This window comes from Glycine soja, chromosome 3, assembly GCF_004193775.1.
Source record: "Glycine soja cultivar W05 chromosome 3, ASM419377v2, whole genome shotgun sequence".
Classification (NCBI taxonomy): Eukaryota; Viridiplantae; Streptophyta; class Magnoliopsida; order Fabales; family Fabaceae; genus Glycine; species Glycine soja.
The window spans coordinates 1,013,186-1,028,163 of NC_041004.1; the positions used below are offsets into that span (position 1 = coordinate 1,013,186).

At 34.1% G+C, this 14,978-nt stretch overlaps 2 protein-coding genes, 1 non-coding gene and 1 pseudogene across 4 annotated transcripts; 3 read left to right on the plus strand and 1 right to left on the minus strand.

The window, feature by feature from the left end:
- The first annotated feature begins 665 nt into the window (after positions 1–665).
- Positions 666–2,094, plus strand: LOC114405612 (annotated as a pseudogene).
- A 2,032-nt stretch (positions 2,095–4,126) lies between these two features.
- On the plus strand, positions 4,127–4,200 carry TRNAV-CAC. Its single transcript has one exon. It is a non-coding gene; the product is annotated as a tRNA-Val (tRNA).
- Positions 4,201–6,251: 2,051 nt separating this feature from the next.
- LOC114405753 (riboflavin biosynthesis protein PYRD, chloroplastic-like) lies at positions 6,252–8,789 on the plus strand. Its single transcript, XM_028368234.1, has 3 exons — positions 6,252–6,847; positions 7,539–7,837; positions 8,001–8,789. The coding sequence occupies exons 1-3, from the start codon at positions 6,488–6,490 to the stop codon at positions 8,614–8,616; spliced, it is 1,275 nt and encodes a 424-aa protein (XP_028224035.1). The 5' UTR covers positions 6,252–6,487; the 3' UTR covers positions 8,617–8,789.
- Positions 8,790–11,644: 2,855 nt separating this feature from the next.
- On the minus strand, positions 11,645–14,973 carry LOC114405754 (UPF0187 protein At3g61320, chloroplastic-like). 2 transcript variants are annotated; one of them, XM_028368237.1, is made up of 5 exons: positions 14,170–14,973; positions 13,009–13,176; positions 12,571–12,777; positions 12,044–12,228; positions 11,645–11,910 (listed from the first exon to the last, which is right to left on the minus strand). In XM_028368237.1, exons 1-4 carry the CDS (start codon positions 14,953–14,955, stop codon positions 12,052–12,054), a joined length of 1,338 nt encoding a protein of 445 aa, XP_028224038.1. In that variant the 5' UTR covers positions 14,956–14,973; the 3' UTR covers positions 11,645–11,910; positions 12,044–12,051. The 2 variants fall into 2 exon arrangements, with proteins under 2 accessions (XP_028224038.1, XP_028224036.1); XM_028368235.1 differs by having other exon boundaries at positions 11,645–12,228.
- Positions 14,974–14,978: the final 5 nt, after the last annotated feature.

Here is a 14,978-nt window from a genome sequence, read left to right on the forward strand (position 1 = left end):
TTACTCTCTCTTGTCAGGTTGGCCCACTTTGGGAGTAAAGTAATATCTCCTCTCATGATTTCATTCTTAAGTTGAGAATTGAACCTCAATTCTTGATTAAGAAACATAGGTATCATATCACTTGTGTCAATGACTTTCCATTGTCCTAAATATGAATCTTAATAACATTTTCTCATAATTTGTGTTAACAATAGTTTAATGCACTATCTTCTTGTCCTGCTCTTGAAGGAATCTTTATGAAATTCTAAATAACAATAACAAGTTTATTTTTAGAAAAAAAAAGTAAATGATAGGTACTTTATTTTCATTTTTTTAAGAAAAGAATTAAAATGATGTTTTATTAAGCAATTTTTTATTGACATGCTGTAAATTTCTTTTTTCAACTAGTTTTATTAGTTTTTCCGTTCTTTGACCAATTTTCTCCAAAGTGATTCTGTAATCGATTTTCTGGTTTGATTTTTATTGAGATACACAAAATTGCACTATTCATGACTTTTATTATGAGAATTTCTGTTGTGTTTTGGATCCAACCGCTTCAAGAAGATATTGGAAGCACCTTTATGGTCTTCCATCTCAAATCTCAGATAGAAAAGGCATGGGTTTTGAAGCTTTGGGAAATAAGCTATTCTTATTGGGTGGTTGTAGTGGGTTTCTAGGTTTTACTGATGGGGCTTATTCATGATGCTTCCTCAAACTGTTGGGCTGTAGCTGCTTCCTTGTCAAATGCTAGGTATATATCCTTGTCTATTATTCTTTTGGAAAGCCAAGTCAGTAAGTGTAGGAGGAGATTATATTAGTGAAATAGAATTGGTAATGTCAATCTGCTAGGATTTTCATCATAGATTTTAGGTAGAGTTCTTGCAATCTTGCTTTTACGTGAATTTATTGAGGATTGTGGATAGCAGAAAACTAGAAACAAAGCCACAAACTTATTACTATATTTGGGAAGAAAGTTTTATATGAATATGACATCCAAATAATTTCTTGCCGTGATTAGTGACTTCTATGTATCTTACAACAACAAAGTCTTATCCCACTAATTGAGGTCAGAATCATGGATCACATAACACCATTCAACTCAGTTAAAGGTCAAAGTTTCAGCAATGTTATTTACCATGAGATCTCTCTTGATAATTTCCTCACATTTCCTTCTTGGCCTCCCTCTCTTCCTTCTCATAAGACCTGTTTATTAAGCTTGACAATATTATAAGAAATTGAAAATCACTTTAGAATTTTAATTAGAGCTGGAAATGAATTTAGACTTCTTTATTATATGTCCTAATTCTTTGTACTACCCAAAGAATTGGAGTTTAAATTAAAATTCTGAACTGTAATTCCCAGTCTGTCATCCAAATTGAGTCTTAGGGATTTATGCCTGACTTGTTTGACAATGGCATCATGCTCGATCTTGTAATATGGTCAAAGAATGATGTACTATTTTGTTTGTGAATTTTAGCTGTCTATATTTCACTATTAAAAAATGAGATTGCATGTTTTCTTTATCTGTCTTAATTGTATCCCCTAGGGTAATGTAGAGAGCACTGTTCTCTTCTACTTCTACAAAACTTTCAGGTGCTACTTGACTTGTGAAGTTTTGGATGAAAAACTATATGCTATTGGGGGATTAGTTTCAAATTCAAGTAATCATTCTTGGAATACTTTTGACCCTTTGACAAATTGCTGGACATTCCATATAGATCCTAATATTGGTTCTGATATTAAAGATTCAGTGGTTCTTGATGGGAAGATATATGTCCGATGTGCCAGACATCCGGATGTAACTCGTCGTGTTTTTGTTGTTGTACATGAACCATCAAGTGGCACGTGGCAGTATGCAGATGCTGACATGGTTTCAGGATGGACAGGTCCTGCAGTTGTTGTCGATGGTACCCTTTATGTCTTGGATAAGAGTTTGGGAACTAGTTTAATGATGTGGCATAAAGACCAAGTTGGAAAGCTTTCACCATGGCTTACTAGACCAAGTTTTCGATGCATGGTGATTTGGGGAATGAAGGTCAGGTGATGATGGGTTCTTCTATACCTGGATTATTATCTTATTTCAATGTAATTAGTTGTAAATGCTTGTCAATCTGAAGCGTTGTGTATTATTAAATAATTTCTGAATTTCAATATTTAAAACCTCTTGCTTCTGATTAAAGAGTTAATATTATGCTTCCATTAGATACATTCTAATTACATGTAAAATCCAATCCAAATAAAAAATAAATATCAAATAGAATTTATGGAGTAAAAGTTCAAAGCCACTACGTACATTTGAGCCTAACAATAGAACTAGGAAAATCAGAAAACTAAGTGGAAACAAAAGCAGTAAGAACACACAAGTCAGTGAGAATATATGGATGCTGTTATACAGAAGGAATAAGACAAAAAAGAAAACTATATGAAAAAAAAAAAAAATATATATATATATATATATATATATATGTTGGAAGGCAAAGAAACATTAATGAAACATATGTTTTAAAAAAATAGATCACCAATTGCTGAAACATAACTAAAAATAAAACGATCCTGCTAGAATTACTGCTCTTAAACAGAAAAACATAACATAGAATAACTTGATAATATCTCTCGAAGACTTGATCTCTTGACCAATTTATTCAGCAACATCCCAACTGAATATTAAGGCATTTTCCTACTATAGGTTGGTTCTAGGTGTAAAAGGAACAATCGATAGGTCATGCTTCCTTACTCCGCCACTAATATGATATAGACATCTCTGATTAATACCATTCCAATCATTCATGGTATAAATCTTCCCTAAAATCACTCAGTGACAGAAATTCAACGTCATGTCGTAGTTCTTGGAGAATCCTGGAAACAACTGTGTTCACAATCATATGAAAATTCTTATTATTATGCCAGTCATACACTGTGATATAAATCTTGTTGTTCCACCCAGTATTGAAAGAGTTTAAGATAATATCACTATCATGTTGTACAACAAGGCCATACATTTAGTAGACGCGGAATATCATGATACCTTGAGAGTTATGCTTAAGAACAGTATTGCACGTAAAATTCTCCTCCACACAACCCTGATAACACTCGAGTTGAAACAGTTCAAGAGTTGGAGATGCAGAGATAAGCTTCCTAACAATATTGGAGGAGATAAGCTGGAGTTGAAATGTTCCATAGAAATCTCCACCTTTTAGACAACAAAGATGTAACTATGGCTTCCTTGATCGTAAGGAACCAAAGGATGTGACACAGAATATCATTCGATAATTCGATAATTCTATCCTCTTTTGTTTTTCTCTCAATTGTCATTGTCGCTCCCATGATCAAGTGTAGGGTTTTTGTGCAGTCAATTGCTCAAACCTGGATGAAGAATGACAAGTTTCAATTTGAATCTTGTATGTATCCCTCTAGATTGGCTGAACACTCATCAAAATTTGTTAGCAGTATACTTTAAATCAATTTCACTTTTTAGCCAACGAATGATATATACCCTAAAAGATATAATTACGATTCCTTATTTCATGTCATTTCAAATTTTATTTTGAATTAAGAGATATAATTTATTTGTTTCAGATAAACATCAATCTACCAAGGAGATATATAGCCCAATTGATTGAGGAGTACTAATTCTATCTTTGATTCATATAGAACACATAAACCACGAGAACTACTATCAACACATATTAAGTGCCACTTTTCAACTAGTATAAATAAAGATGAATTGTTTTAAAAAAATATTATAATAATATTTTTTTTCTTAATCCTCCAATTGAAAAAAATAGTACACGTACATTAATATTAATTTCTGCATGTTAACAAGGTGTGTCCAATCATTTGGTTTACACGACATCTTTTATACATTCTATTAACTCCTTTAATTATTTGAAAACATTACATTATATACTCCTATAAGAAATGTTGATATAAAATTTAAAAAAAAAAAAATAGGTGCAATCTAAAAAAAATTGAAGAAATGTTGGTATAATTTACTATTGTTATTTATTTTTTTAATTCAAAAAGGGGAAGAAAAACTTACTTTTATGGTAGGTGAGTTATTAACTGTAATTAGTTGGTCATATTGTAGGAATAACTTATTCATTTTTCATAAAAATAAATTTATTTAAAATTAGATTTGTATAATATAGTCTGGGTGGTGTAGTTGGTTATCACGCTAGTCTCACACACTAGAGGTCCCCGGTTCGAACCCGGGCTCAGACATGTTGTATGTAATGTTTTCTATTTTTTGTTTATGTTGACAGGCATTTGCTATTATTAGGTTTATTTTTATGAAAAATCGTGTATATATCTGTCATCAGCAAAATGAGTGGATTATATCAGCAGCTTCACAGAACTGAGTTGAATTCGTTGTTTTACTATGGAATTCAGCTAATCTTGTCTATACTAATTGAATTGGGTTGAAGTCAGTGATGGTTATTCTCATATGGAATAAATCACCAAGGGACTTTCATTTCATGGACTATATATCTAATTAGTATCCCTTCCCATGTACGATAATTAATGAAGCTAGCCATTGTCCAAAATTATCTTCTGATTCTAGTGCATCTTCTAATAAAATTTTTGGTTAGTGTTTTCTAATAAAATGTGGATGAAATTCTCACAAACTCAAACCTATTCTGAATTCTTTAAGCGCTGTTCAATTTACATGAGAAGTGGACCTATATAGATGGAAACAAGCTGAAAATAAAATAGTGGCATTGAAACAAAAGTAGATGGGTGACTAGTACTGCACAAGGAGTGCCAAGGGAAATCATGAATGGAAAAAGGTTGGACATCTCATTCATTAGTGATTTTCTTGACATACTCCCTTACTTTTCAAATAGAGTCTCTAATTGAATGAAAATTTGAACCTCCCATTAGTATTATAAATTATAATTTTAGTTTTCTTAATTAATTTAAAAATCTTGTAATTATTTACTTATAGATAAATTATTTCCACTATATTTTTAGATTCACTTTTATTCTTTTTCATATTATGTATTCTACTGTTAATAATTTTTTTATATAATATTCTAGTGTTAATCTTATATTATATTTTAATATATTTTTAATCAAATTTTAAATAAAGTATAAGAAAATAATAAAATAAACTCAAATAGATATTATATGTTTATTATCTTAATTAAAGTAATAGTTAAAATAAATTGTGAAATATAAAATTATTCAAAAAAAATTAACCTCATCAATTTCATGAAGTATAATCTTAAAATACTAAATTAAATATTATAAGTATTACAATGATTAAAATAAATAATGTATAAAAAAAATATGTAGAAGGAATAAGTGAAAAAAATAAAATAATAAAAACTAAAAGTTTTTTCTTTACAGAATAAAAATTAGAAGTAAATGTTTTAAAAAAGAGTAAATTACACTCGTATTTCCTTTATTTTTTTTAAAATTGTATCCGATATTTCTTCCTTTTTTACGTTACTTTTACCACCTCTTATTAACGTCGTTAACTAACTTCAATTGAAATATGTGAGCAAAAGAAATTATCCTAATAAATCACAAATTAATAATTGATCCTATAAATGGACCTTTCTTAAGACAATAACAGTTTTTCTTTTACTATTTAACTCCTATTTCATGTTGTTAACAATTGAAGAAGATGTAACTCTTGATCATGATATTATATCAAACACTAAGCTATCAAAAATAAATATCTTAAAGAAAGGAATTAAAAACACATATGCAAGAGCAAAACACTAAAATTTGAGCAAAGGATCATATTCAATCAATAAACATTACTGAAAACACATCCAACAAAAATGCAGCAATCAAATGACCCAATATGCACCAAAAAAATTGAACTAGAAAGAAGAAAAAGAAGAAAGAAGGATATTAAAACGTATGTATCAACAAGAAGATAGATTCATGTCCAACAAAAAAATTAGGTTCAAAAAGTCTAATTAAAAAAAAAGAAAAAGAAGAATTTTAAAATATTTTCATGTTAAAAATAGTATCATATCTTTTATGAAGTTAAGAAAAAAAAAATTGAAGTATTTTAAACATAAATTTTCATTAAAAATTATATAATCAATATCTCTATTAAATTATTAAGCAGTATTTGAAAAGGTGAAAATTTAAGTGTAATATAAATTAAACAACAACTAGTTTTTTTAAAAAAAGAAAAAAAAAGTATGAAGTGTAATTTAAAAAATATATATAAAAAAAATGGGAGTGTAATTTATTCATTAAAAAATGTTGCTTGGGAAAACGAAACGTCCACGGTTACATTCACTTAAAAAATGGTTCACGGACGAAGGCGATTTCACGTGCAACAAAACGCAGACACGGTGCGTGAACTGTGCCGTGACCGAACCTTACCTGGGATATTTAGGAATCGTCGAATCTCTCTGTATGGAAAACCAACAACTTCGTGAAGTTTTTAATTGAGGTGTCAATTTGTGGTTCGGGGGACAAGAAAAATAGAAACGTTGTGAGAGACTAAATCCAACAAGAACAACCTCGTTACATTCACAACACTATGCAAGCACTGTGTCCTTCATTCCCAGATTGCAGCACTCTTCGAGTGCCCAGATTCTCAATCAGTGCCACTCCTCCAAATTTTGCATCTTTTCTGAGCCCCTCCAAGGCTGGAATCAAATTGAGTTGTGGGATTCACAAACCAGTTTGGAGGAGTAGGTGTGATGGTTTAAGGGTACAGTGTGCAGCCTCCAATGGAGAAAATGATGATGATGATGGGTTTTACATCAGGTGTGTTGAGCTTGCAAGGAAGGCTGTTGGGTTCACCAGCCCCAATCCATTGGTGGGGTGTGTTATTGTAAAGGATGGCAAAGTTGTTGGTGAAGGCTTCCACCCTAAAGCAGGCCAACCTCATGCTGAGGTACCTACCTTCTGTCTCTCTCTCTAAATTATTCTATTGTTATGTAAAATAAAAGGTAATAAAAATATTTTTTTATCAGCAAATGTTAATTGTTAATTGTTAGAATATTAGTTTTGTTAGCCAAGGGGATCGAACTCGTGATCTTACCCTCCTTTCCTTCTCTCTTAACCATCCAACCCACTTTAATATCTCCAAAAGATAAAATTATTATTTGTATGTTGATCCATGTAGCAGACCTCACCTAGTGGGATAAGGCTTTGTTGTAGTTGTTACTTGTTTGTGTGTTCATTATATGCTCATTAATTATACTGTATTCTTTTGTGGTATTCTTTCTTGTTGGTTTCATTGAATTAGCATTTGAAATTGGTGATAAGCCTAATTTGAATTTCAATGGTGATTGTTCTAAGAAAAGAAATTATGAGATGTTTTGGGCGAGGTTTTAAAAGACTGTATGCAATTGCGATTTAGGCTGCAATGTCAAGGTTTTTGGTGTGTTTGTGACTGCAATTGTAGCCGCATTGGTCACAATTTCCTGCAATATCAAGGAATGTGATAAAAATGTGACCGCAACTGCAATTTAAAACCTTGCCGAGTAACATGTTTTGATTGTGAGATGTTACTATGTCTTAGAATTTAGATAAAGAATCTGTGTTTGTGGCTGAAATGTTGAGTCAGGATATGAGATTGTCAGGTGTTTGCTCTGAGAGATGCTGGTGATTTGGCACAAAGTGCAACGGCTTATGTGAGCTTGGAACCTTGTAATCATTTTGGCAGGACTCCACCTTGCACTGAAGCTCTAATTAAAGCTAAAGTGAAAAAGGTTGTTGTTGGGATGGTGGATCCAAATCCCATAGTTGCCTTCAAAGGGGTGGAAAGATTGAGAGATGCGGGAATTGAAGTTATTGTGGGTGTAGAGGAAGAGCTATGCAAGAGCCTCAATGAGCCCTATATTCATCGCATGTTGACTGGAAAGCCTTTCCTTACTTTGAGGTAATTAAAATTTCCCTTTGTACTTTGACACTCCCACTTGCTTTTCATTAACAATTCATGTATGGCTGTTCTTTGGGTGTATTTTGGAGTTTGGTTGATTAGCATACGTTTTAATTCTTAGATAAACATGCATTTCACAGCTTAGAGTGTTCCTGTATTGCAGATATTCTCTTTCTGTCAATGGAAACTTTTTGGACTTACTTGGGAATGGAGTTACAGACTGTGGTGGATACCACTCAAGGTTATTACAAGAATATGATGCAGTGGTAATCTCTTCTTCCTTATTCAGTGAAAATTTGTCAGTTCCTGCATCTCAAGAACCTGGAGCCAACCAACCAATTCGGATTATAATGCATAAAGATCCTGGTTCTTCAAAACAAATTCAACTAGGCATCAATGGTGTTACTGGCAAAGTAATAATCTTTACAGACAATAAAACAGTAACAGCTCCTGAAGTGGCTCAACAAGGAATTGAAATTGTAGTTCTGGATCAAATAAATCTGGATGTGATCTTGGATTATTGTAATTGTCAAGGATTGTGCAGTGTTCTGTTAGATATTAGAGGGAGTTTTGGTGAGTTTGAAGAGCTTGTTAAGGAAGGTATCAAGAAGAACTATATTAATAAATTTGTCACAGAAATTTTGCCAGTTTGGGACGGATTGGCTGAGCCAGATCCTCTGCAGACATTGAAGAGCTCAGAGCAAGGACTAAAAGTGGTCAATTTGAAGTCCATGGCCTCAGATCAGAGTGTTGTGATTGAGGGATATTTTAAACTTTAGTAAATGGGGTCATGATTGCCCACAAACTCCCTTTTACCATTGTTTCAGTGTCATGGATTTTGCCAGTGATTATTTGCTGTAGGCTAAATTTACAAAGCAATTCTTGTATTTTGCTGGTGGAAACTTGAGGATATTTTCAATAACAATCTTTATTTTCATTATTTATAGGCTAACATTTTTCTTAGCTTTAATGTTTTGCTTATATGCAAATACTTTGTCTTCAAATTTAGAAGAGATTTGCCAGTCAGATGTCACCTTGAAGTTGGGCTGCATGTTTAATGTGGAATGTAAACTGTGTATGTTAGCAGTTTGATTTGATGTGGATAGTTCATGTGGTAGTTTAACAAAAAAAAGTAGAATACTTGATTTGAGCTTCCTTGTGCACTGTTTCTCTCTTTGAGAGTAAAGCAGCACATTATGTAATTCAAATAAACTTTGATGAATTATTATAATGAGGATATAGAGTACAATATGAAATTCAAATATTTGTATGTTACAGCACTAAAAAATGATAAATTCTGCAAGGATTTTTTCCCTTTTATTTGAGGATCTTAGTGCAAAGATAAGGATTGCTTATTCTTCCTTTATAAATTTATTGTTCCATTTTATTGGTTTTGCTGTTGAGAACAGTGTATCTGAACATGGAGAGAAGGCTCCAAATGTTGTTTATAAAGAAAGCTGGAGAATCAAATGATGATTGTGGTTTAATAGGCATGCTTGGCCTTATGCTCATCAGTCTTTGGTAAATTTCACCTGCCCCAATTGGTTACTTCATTAACCTTGTTCTTTACTCTCAATTCTCCTGTTCATGACCTTGCATTGCTCAAATGTATTATTTATGTACTAGAGATGCAAGGTAGATTACTTATGTTGATAAGTTTGACTAATCTAAATTTGTCTTGCCATTTTTTATTCAAAACCTGCTGTTTAGTTAAATGAAATTTCATGTCACAAAATAGATCTCCAGTTGATATTTAAAATAAATCTGAATCTGGTAGGTGATTAGATCCTTCAGATCTAGTTCACGTGAGATTTTCGTAATTATGACTGATTCTTTAGATTATTAATACCAATCTGGTATTGGTCAAGAATAAGGTATTTTACACTATGATTTAAATCTTATTCAAGTCTATGGATGAATCACTTTTGTAGCAACACCTCTGGATCTCACATATTAAGCTGTTCTGTTTGATGTTTTATTTGGCTTCTAATGCTAGTTTAGTTATTAAGAGTTCATTGTTTTATATGCAGTTCATAGATGCTGGAACAATGGTTTCTCCAACCGTCTACGCACGGCGCAGTTTGTGTTATCTCATTAGTGGCATGCCTCAGGAAGCACTGAACGATGCAATGCAGGCACAAGTCATTTCCCCGGTATGGCACACAGCATCTTATTTTCAGTCTGTTACCCTCACAGGACTTGGGATAGAGAATGAAGCCCAAGCAGCACTTAAAGAGGGCACAACACTGGATCCAAACGGAATGCAACTCCCAAGCAAAAATGAAAACATTGTACAGAGACAAATTCTTGCTGATTCTGTTCTGCCTGATGACTACCCCCAAGACATTGATTTTAAAAAAAATCATCTTGGATACCAATAGATCCAGCCTCCCAAAAAGTTGCATGTGTTCGAAGATTTCTTCAAGAAACAAGATTGGATGAGTGTTTATAACACCCCTTCCCCCTTTTTTGTTGGGTCGGCTAGGATGTTCATATAGTTCTATGATTTGATTGGTTGAGCATGAATCCAAACTTAAGCATTTTTTTTTGTTTTAATTTATTGAAGGTTAAAATTGTGAAGAGTTAAAAGCTAATGTTCACGGCTGTGTACTTAGTGTTGACTAGTGCCAAACAATATTTCCTTTGTGTCGGGTGCAAATCATTGGGTTTAGGACCCCAAAATAGTGTTCATTTCCTACTTCCCATGCTCATGAGTCATCACCCTAAAATGTTGTGGACTATGATAATACTTCCTCTCAACTCATATATAAACAATAATAATTAATTTTACATTAATTAAGAAAACTAATTGACATCATTTAATTTTACTAATCTCAAATAAAAAATAAAATTATTTCTAAAATATCTTTCATTAGAATTTGTTATCATGAACAAAAAATAGTCATTGAAAATAGAGTTACAATTAAATAAAGGATTTTTAGGAATGGTATCGTTAAATAGGAATAAAGTTAGTTAAATTTGTTTAAATTTAAGTCCAAAATATAAGATAAATATGAGAGAGGGAATGAGTCTTTCATGTCTCAATTTTTCTATCCACTTTATACCCTTCTCTGATTCTCTCTTTGTTTACTGCTTTCTCTTTCTTATTAAGGTATATACATCCTAAAATGAGAAAAAAAAAAAAAACTTTTTTGCAATTACAAGAATAGATACCTTTGTTTCAATTGAAAAGCAGAATTATGTGGTAGAACTTGTCCAATTAAGTCCTCGTAGTTTAACTAATACAACGGATACCTTTTCAAAGTTGGCACCTTTGAAATGGATGAAATTAATGATATTATTTGTGGATTAGAATCCTCAAGAGTTCAAAAAATTGTTATGTGCATGGCATTATGATCCACAGGCTTGTAACAATAGAAATTGAACGTCTGTTTGTTCTTTGTAGAGAGGCTAATAGATTAGAACTTTGGGAGATTTAGTAAGTTCATGACTCTAGAAGATCGAGAACTGTCAATATTGAGCTCTAATTTTGCTTTTCAATTCTATCCTTAGGATACTTTTTAAACAATTTATAATTATTTTCGGTAGAGCTTGCCTCGTTTTTTGCTGTTGATCAGTAATAAAATCTTGCTGAGATTTGTAGTATGACATGAATTTGGAATGGGAAGATGTCTTGAAATTTTAGTTACCAGAAACACTTGTGTTCTATTTTATGCTACAGTTGCGTAACTATAAATTATGAATCTATGGTTTGAGAAATGTAGCTTTGGCATCTCAAAATAATGTCATTGCTTACCAAACAATAGGAAGAAAACGTGTAACAAAATAACACAGAACTTCAAAGTCTACAAATCAAAATAGAACCCGACTTTAGGAGAAAAGATCCTCTCGTGATTCATTATACAATTTCTTATGTACATGCTGTAGAGAAAGCAAATGTCTATTAGAACCTCTGGTTCGTTCTGAAAGTAAAAAGATAGTCTATAAAATTAAAGGCCTGAATTGATGACCTTATATGTACATGAATTATGGATTTCTGATATATACAGACCCAGTTCGTGACTAACATACATTCACCATTCTGGCCATTTTGAGGTATAGACTTTGTCAAGCTGGTGCAAGTGTAGCACAATTATCATTAGTGACTACATGATATAATTCCTAACTACAATTAACTTGGCTGAACAAGTACCAAGTACAGAGCCACCTCAAAAGCAAAAATTGAAGACATTCATAGTAAAGTACCCTTTCATCTATGAGTTAGGCCAGCCATTCGGTGAATGCTCTTCGGCGTGGCTCTTTTGCTTTGCAACAAGGCGTGCGTGAATTAAATTTCCAGACGCAATTGCTTCTTGGATGTCTGTCTGTGCCTTTTGGCAGAGATCATCAAGTGCAAGTGTTGCAAACGGCTCCTCTATGAGAACTCCAACCTACAACAATCATTTTCACATTTTTGGATTAGCTTTCTTCTAACCAGAAATCTCTGGAGTTACATTTCAAAGAAGAGTACTTATAAACATACATCTACTTTCTCTTCCATCTCATTTCCACTTTTTTTCCCTTCCTATTATCTCACTCTTCTTTTCTTGTCACATCATTTATCACATCTATCAATTTCTCTCTCTACCTTTTCTTTTTCTCTTCCTTCCACCCCAAAATGGGGTGAATGTTTATATTTTTCCTTCCAAGAATCCATCCATCAATAAATTACAGAACAACTTATTTTGATACATTAAATAGTCCAGGAGTCAAGGTAAAGGAGAGGATCATACTTCTTCAATGCAAAACAAAGAGGCAGCACTAATAAAGGTAGCAGGAACTACAATCCAATGGCAATCATCCCAAAGTATGATAGGGAGTGTCAAATGCCACAAGACGAGAAACCTTGAGGTCAAGCGAGTATATGCCAGTGGAATGGGAATACCCATAAGTTGGTCACATATGCCAATACCTTCATGGAAACAAGTGATCTTTGATTCCTGTACAACAATGAGGGAAGTGTTATTATACAAACAAGGAATTACCAGAGTGAGCTGATATGTTAACAAATCCATATCTACAATACAACATCACCAAATTACTGAGGAGTCACAAATTTACATTCTTGACAACTTCACATGCAACAATGTTGCCTAATTTAGCATGTACTAAAATGCTAACAATCAAAGATTTCAACACAAACCTTGCAAACAATTCCAATTAGCACATACCAGGACATTTCTTCTAGACTCCTCCAATTTCAGCAACCGGATGCTCTGCGATATAAACTCAATAATGCAGCGAGGCCGGTGCTCTGAATTCATGACCACCACCAGATCATCCACTTCCAGCAAATGCTGAAGATCTCTCCTAACATCTGAACCATACAACACGTGGCACTGCAATCAAAAAGCAAGTTTCACTATCAACTGCAAGTCTGCAACTAACTACCAACCTAAAAATCCAATCACAAACACCATTCACATTACAAAAAAAAAGGCCCAAATTGATAGAAACCCACCAAGTTAGATCTAGGTTTTAGAAAACAGTCATTGTGACTGCAATCAACCAAATTAGCTGGCTGCATTTTTCTACAATTTACTAAAGGAAAAATCTTAGATGCATATTCATAGGCATTTTTGGTATTGTTTTCCAATCAGAAATAGAGTTGCATCTGAATAATCTTCATGCAAACATTTGTTATGCGGGTTACCAAAATGAAACCCCAACTCTGATTAAAAAACACCAAAAATACTTATGGAACTGTTTGCAAGTTTTGTCCTTTACTAAGGGTCTATTCGGATAAACTTCTCCATAAACACTTAGAGAAGAAGAAGAAATCTCACAAACATCTCCGTAAACTAAAATTAGTTTATTCATAAGTGCATAAAATTCAGATTTTGAAGAAGCTAATATGGGAGCAAATGCATAGGCTAAATTAGTTAATGGAAAAGCTTATTTCATTATTTTCTTCTCTTAAAAGTGCTTATGGACAAGTTTATCCAAATAGAAAACAAAATAAATTTCTCCATAATCTAAAAATTGGTTTTTTTTTTTTTGTTGCAAAAGCTATTATGAGAGAGCTGATACAAACTTATGCATAAGCTAATTTTAACTCACGAAGAAACTTATTTCATTGTTTCCTTCTTATTTTCCTCTACAAATGCTTATGGATTAGTTTATAAGTTTATCTAATCAGCTCCTAAACCCTAACTACTGCAATTTAAAACTTTGGTTAGAGGGAGATATATAAGGTTGGTCTAGTGGTGAAGGAAGAAGGAAAGGGGGAGAGGTCGTGGATTCAAATCCCCCAGACAAAAACTAACCATCAGCATTTGCCCATAAAAAAATAAAAGAAATAAAAAATAAAAATAAAAACTTTGACTAGAGACCTTAAGCGCAATGGGGAAGGCAATGATGTAGTGCAAGAGCGCGTGCTTGATGGCGAAGTTGTTGCCGCCGCCGCCACCGTCGTCAACGATGGCGGCGACTTGTCTCGCGAAATCGTGGGTTCCGGCGATGACGTTGGTCCAGGCCTTCTTCCCCTCGACGAAGCGGGAGTAGGAGGCCTCGGTGCGGAAGACGAGGAGGAGGGCGAGGGCGGGGGCGGTGAGCTGGTAAGGGAGGGAGGAGGTGCGGAGGAGCGGTAAGAACTCCGGGAGGAGGTGGAGGAGGAGGGCCTCGTTGTAGGCGGCGATGGCGGCGGAGAAAGCGGTGAAGAAGAGTACGGGAGGGACGAGGGAGAGGATGACGCGGGAGGAGAGGCTGGAGAAGACGTGGCGGAGGTGGCGGAGGGAGCTGCGGTGGTCGCGCCAGTTCTGGTGGGTGTAGAGGGCGCGCTTCTTCTGCATGCCGCGCTCCTGCACGGCGTCGGCCCAGTCCGGGATGGAACGGAGGAGCGAGATTAGGGTTTGGGCCGGGCCGGAGGTGGGCCCCGGAGGGAGGGAGGCCGAGATGGTGGGCTTGGCGGGCTTCCAGGATGGAAGGAGAAGGATATTCTGATGGAGAGGGCATTTTGGGGTGAAGTGGGAAGAGAGAGTTGTGGGTTTGAGTTGAGTTCTTGGTTGGTTGTACATTGAATTGGAGCAGAACAACAACAACAACAACAAAGCATACACAATGTAAATGGGTGGCTCTGTTTTTCGAACCAAACCACTCTTTCTTACTGTTAATGCCATGCTCCAGTAGTGAAGCCTGTTTT

Bases quoted from the DNA above. Each gene is read 5' to 3' on its own strand.
- LOC114405753 (XM_028368234.1), top strand. From the start codon at position 6,488: ATGCAAGCACTGTGTCCTTCATTCCCAGATTGCAGCACTCTTCGAGTG. The intron at 6,848-7,538 runs GTACCTACCTTC...TGAGATTGTCAG, and splicing joins CAGGCCAACCTCATGCTGAG to GTGTTTGCTCTGAGAGATGC. The intron at 7,838-8,000 runs GTAATTAAAATT...CCTGTATTGCAG, and splicing joins AAGCCTTTCCTTACTTTGAG to ATATTCTCTTTCTGTCAATG.
- LOC114405754 (XM_028368237.1), bottom strand. From the start codon at position 14,955: ATGGCATTAACAGTAAGAAAGAGTGGTTTGGTTCGAAAAACAGAGCCA. The intron at 12,778-13,008 runs GTATGTGCTAAT...ATTGTTGTACAG, and splicing joins AGTCTAGAAGAAATGTCCTG to GAATCAAAGATCACTTGTTT. The intron at 12,229-12,570 runs GTATGATCCTCT...TGATTGTTGTAG, and splicing joins CTTTGTTTTGCATTGAAGAA to GTTGGAGTTCTCATAGAGGA.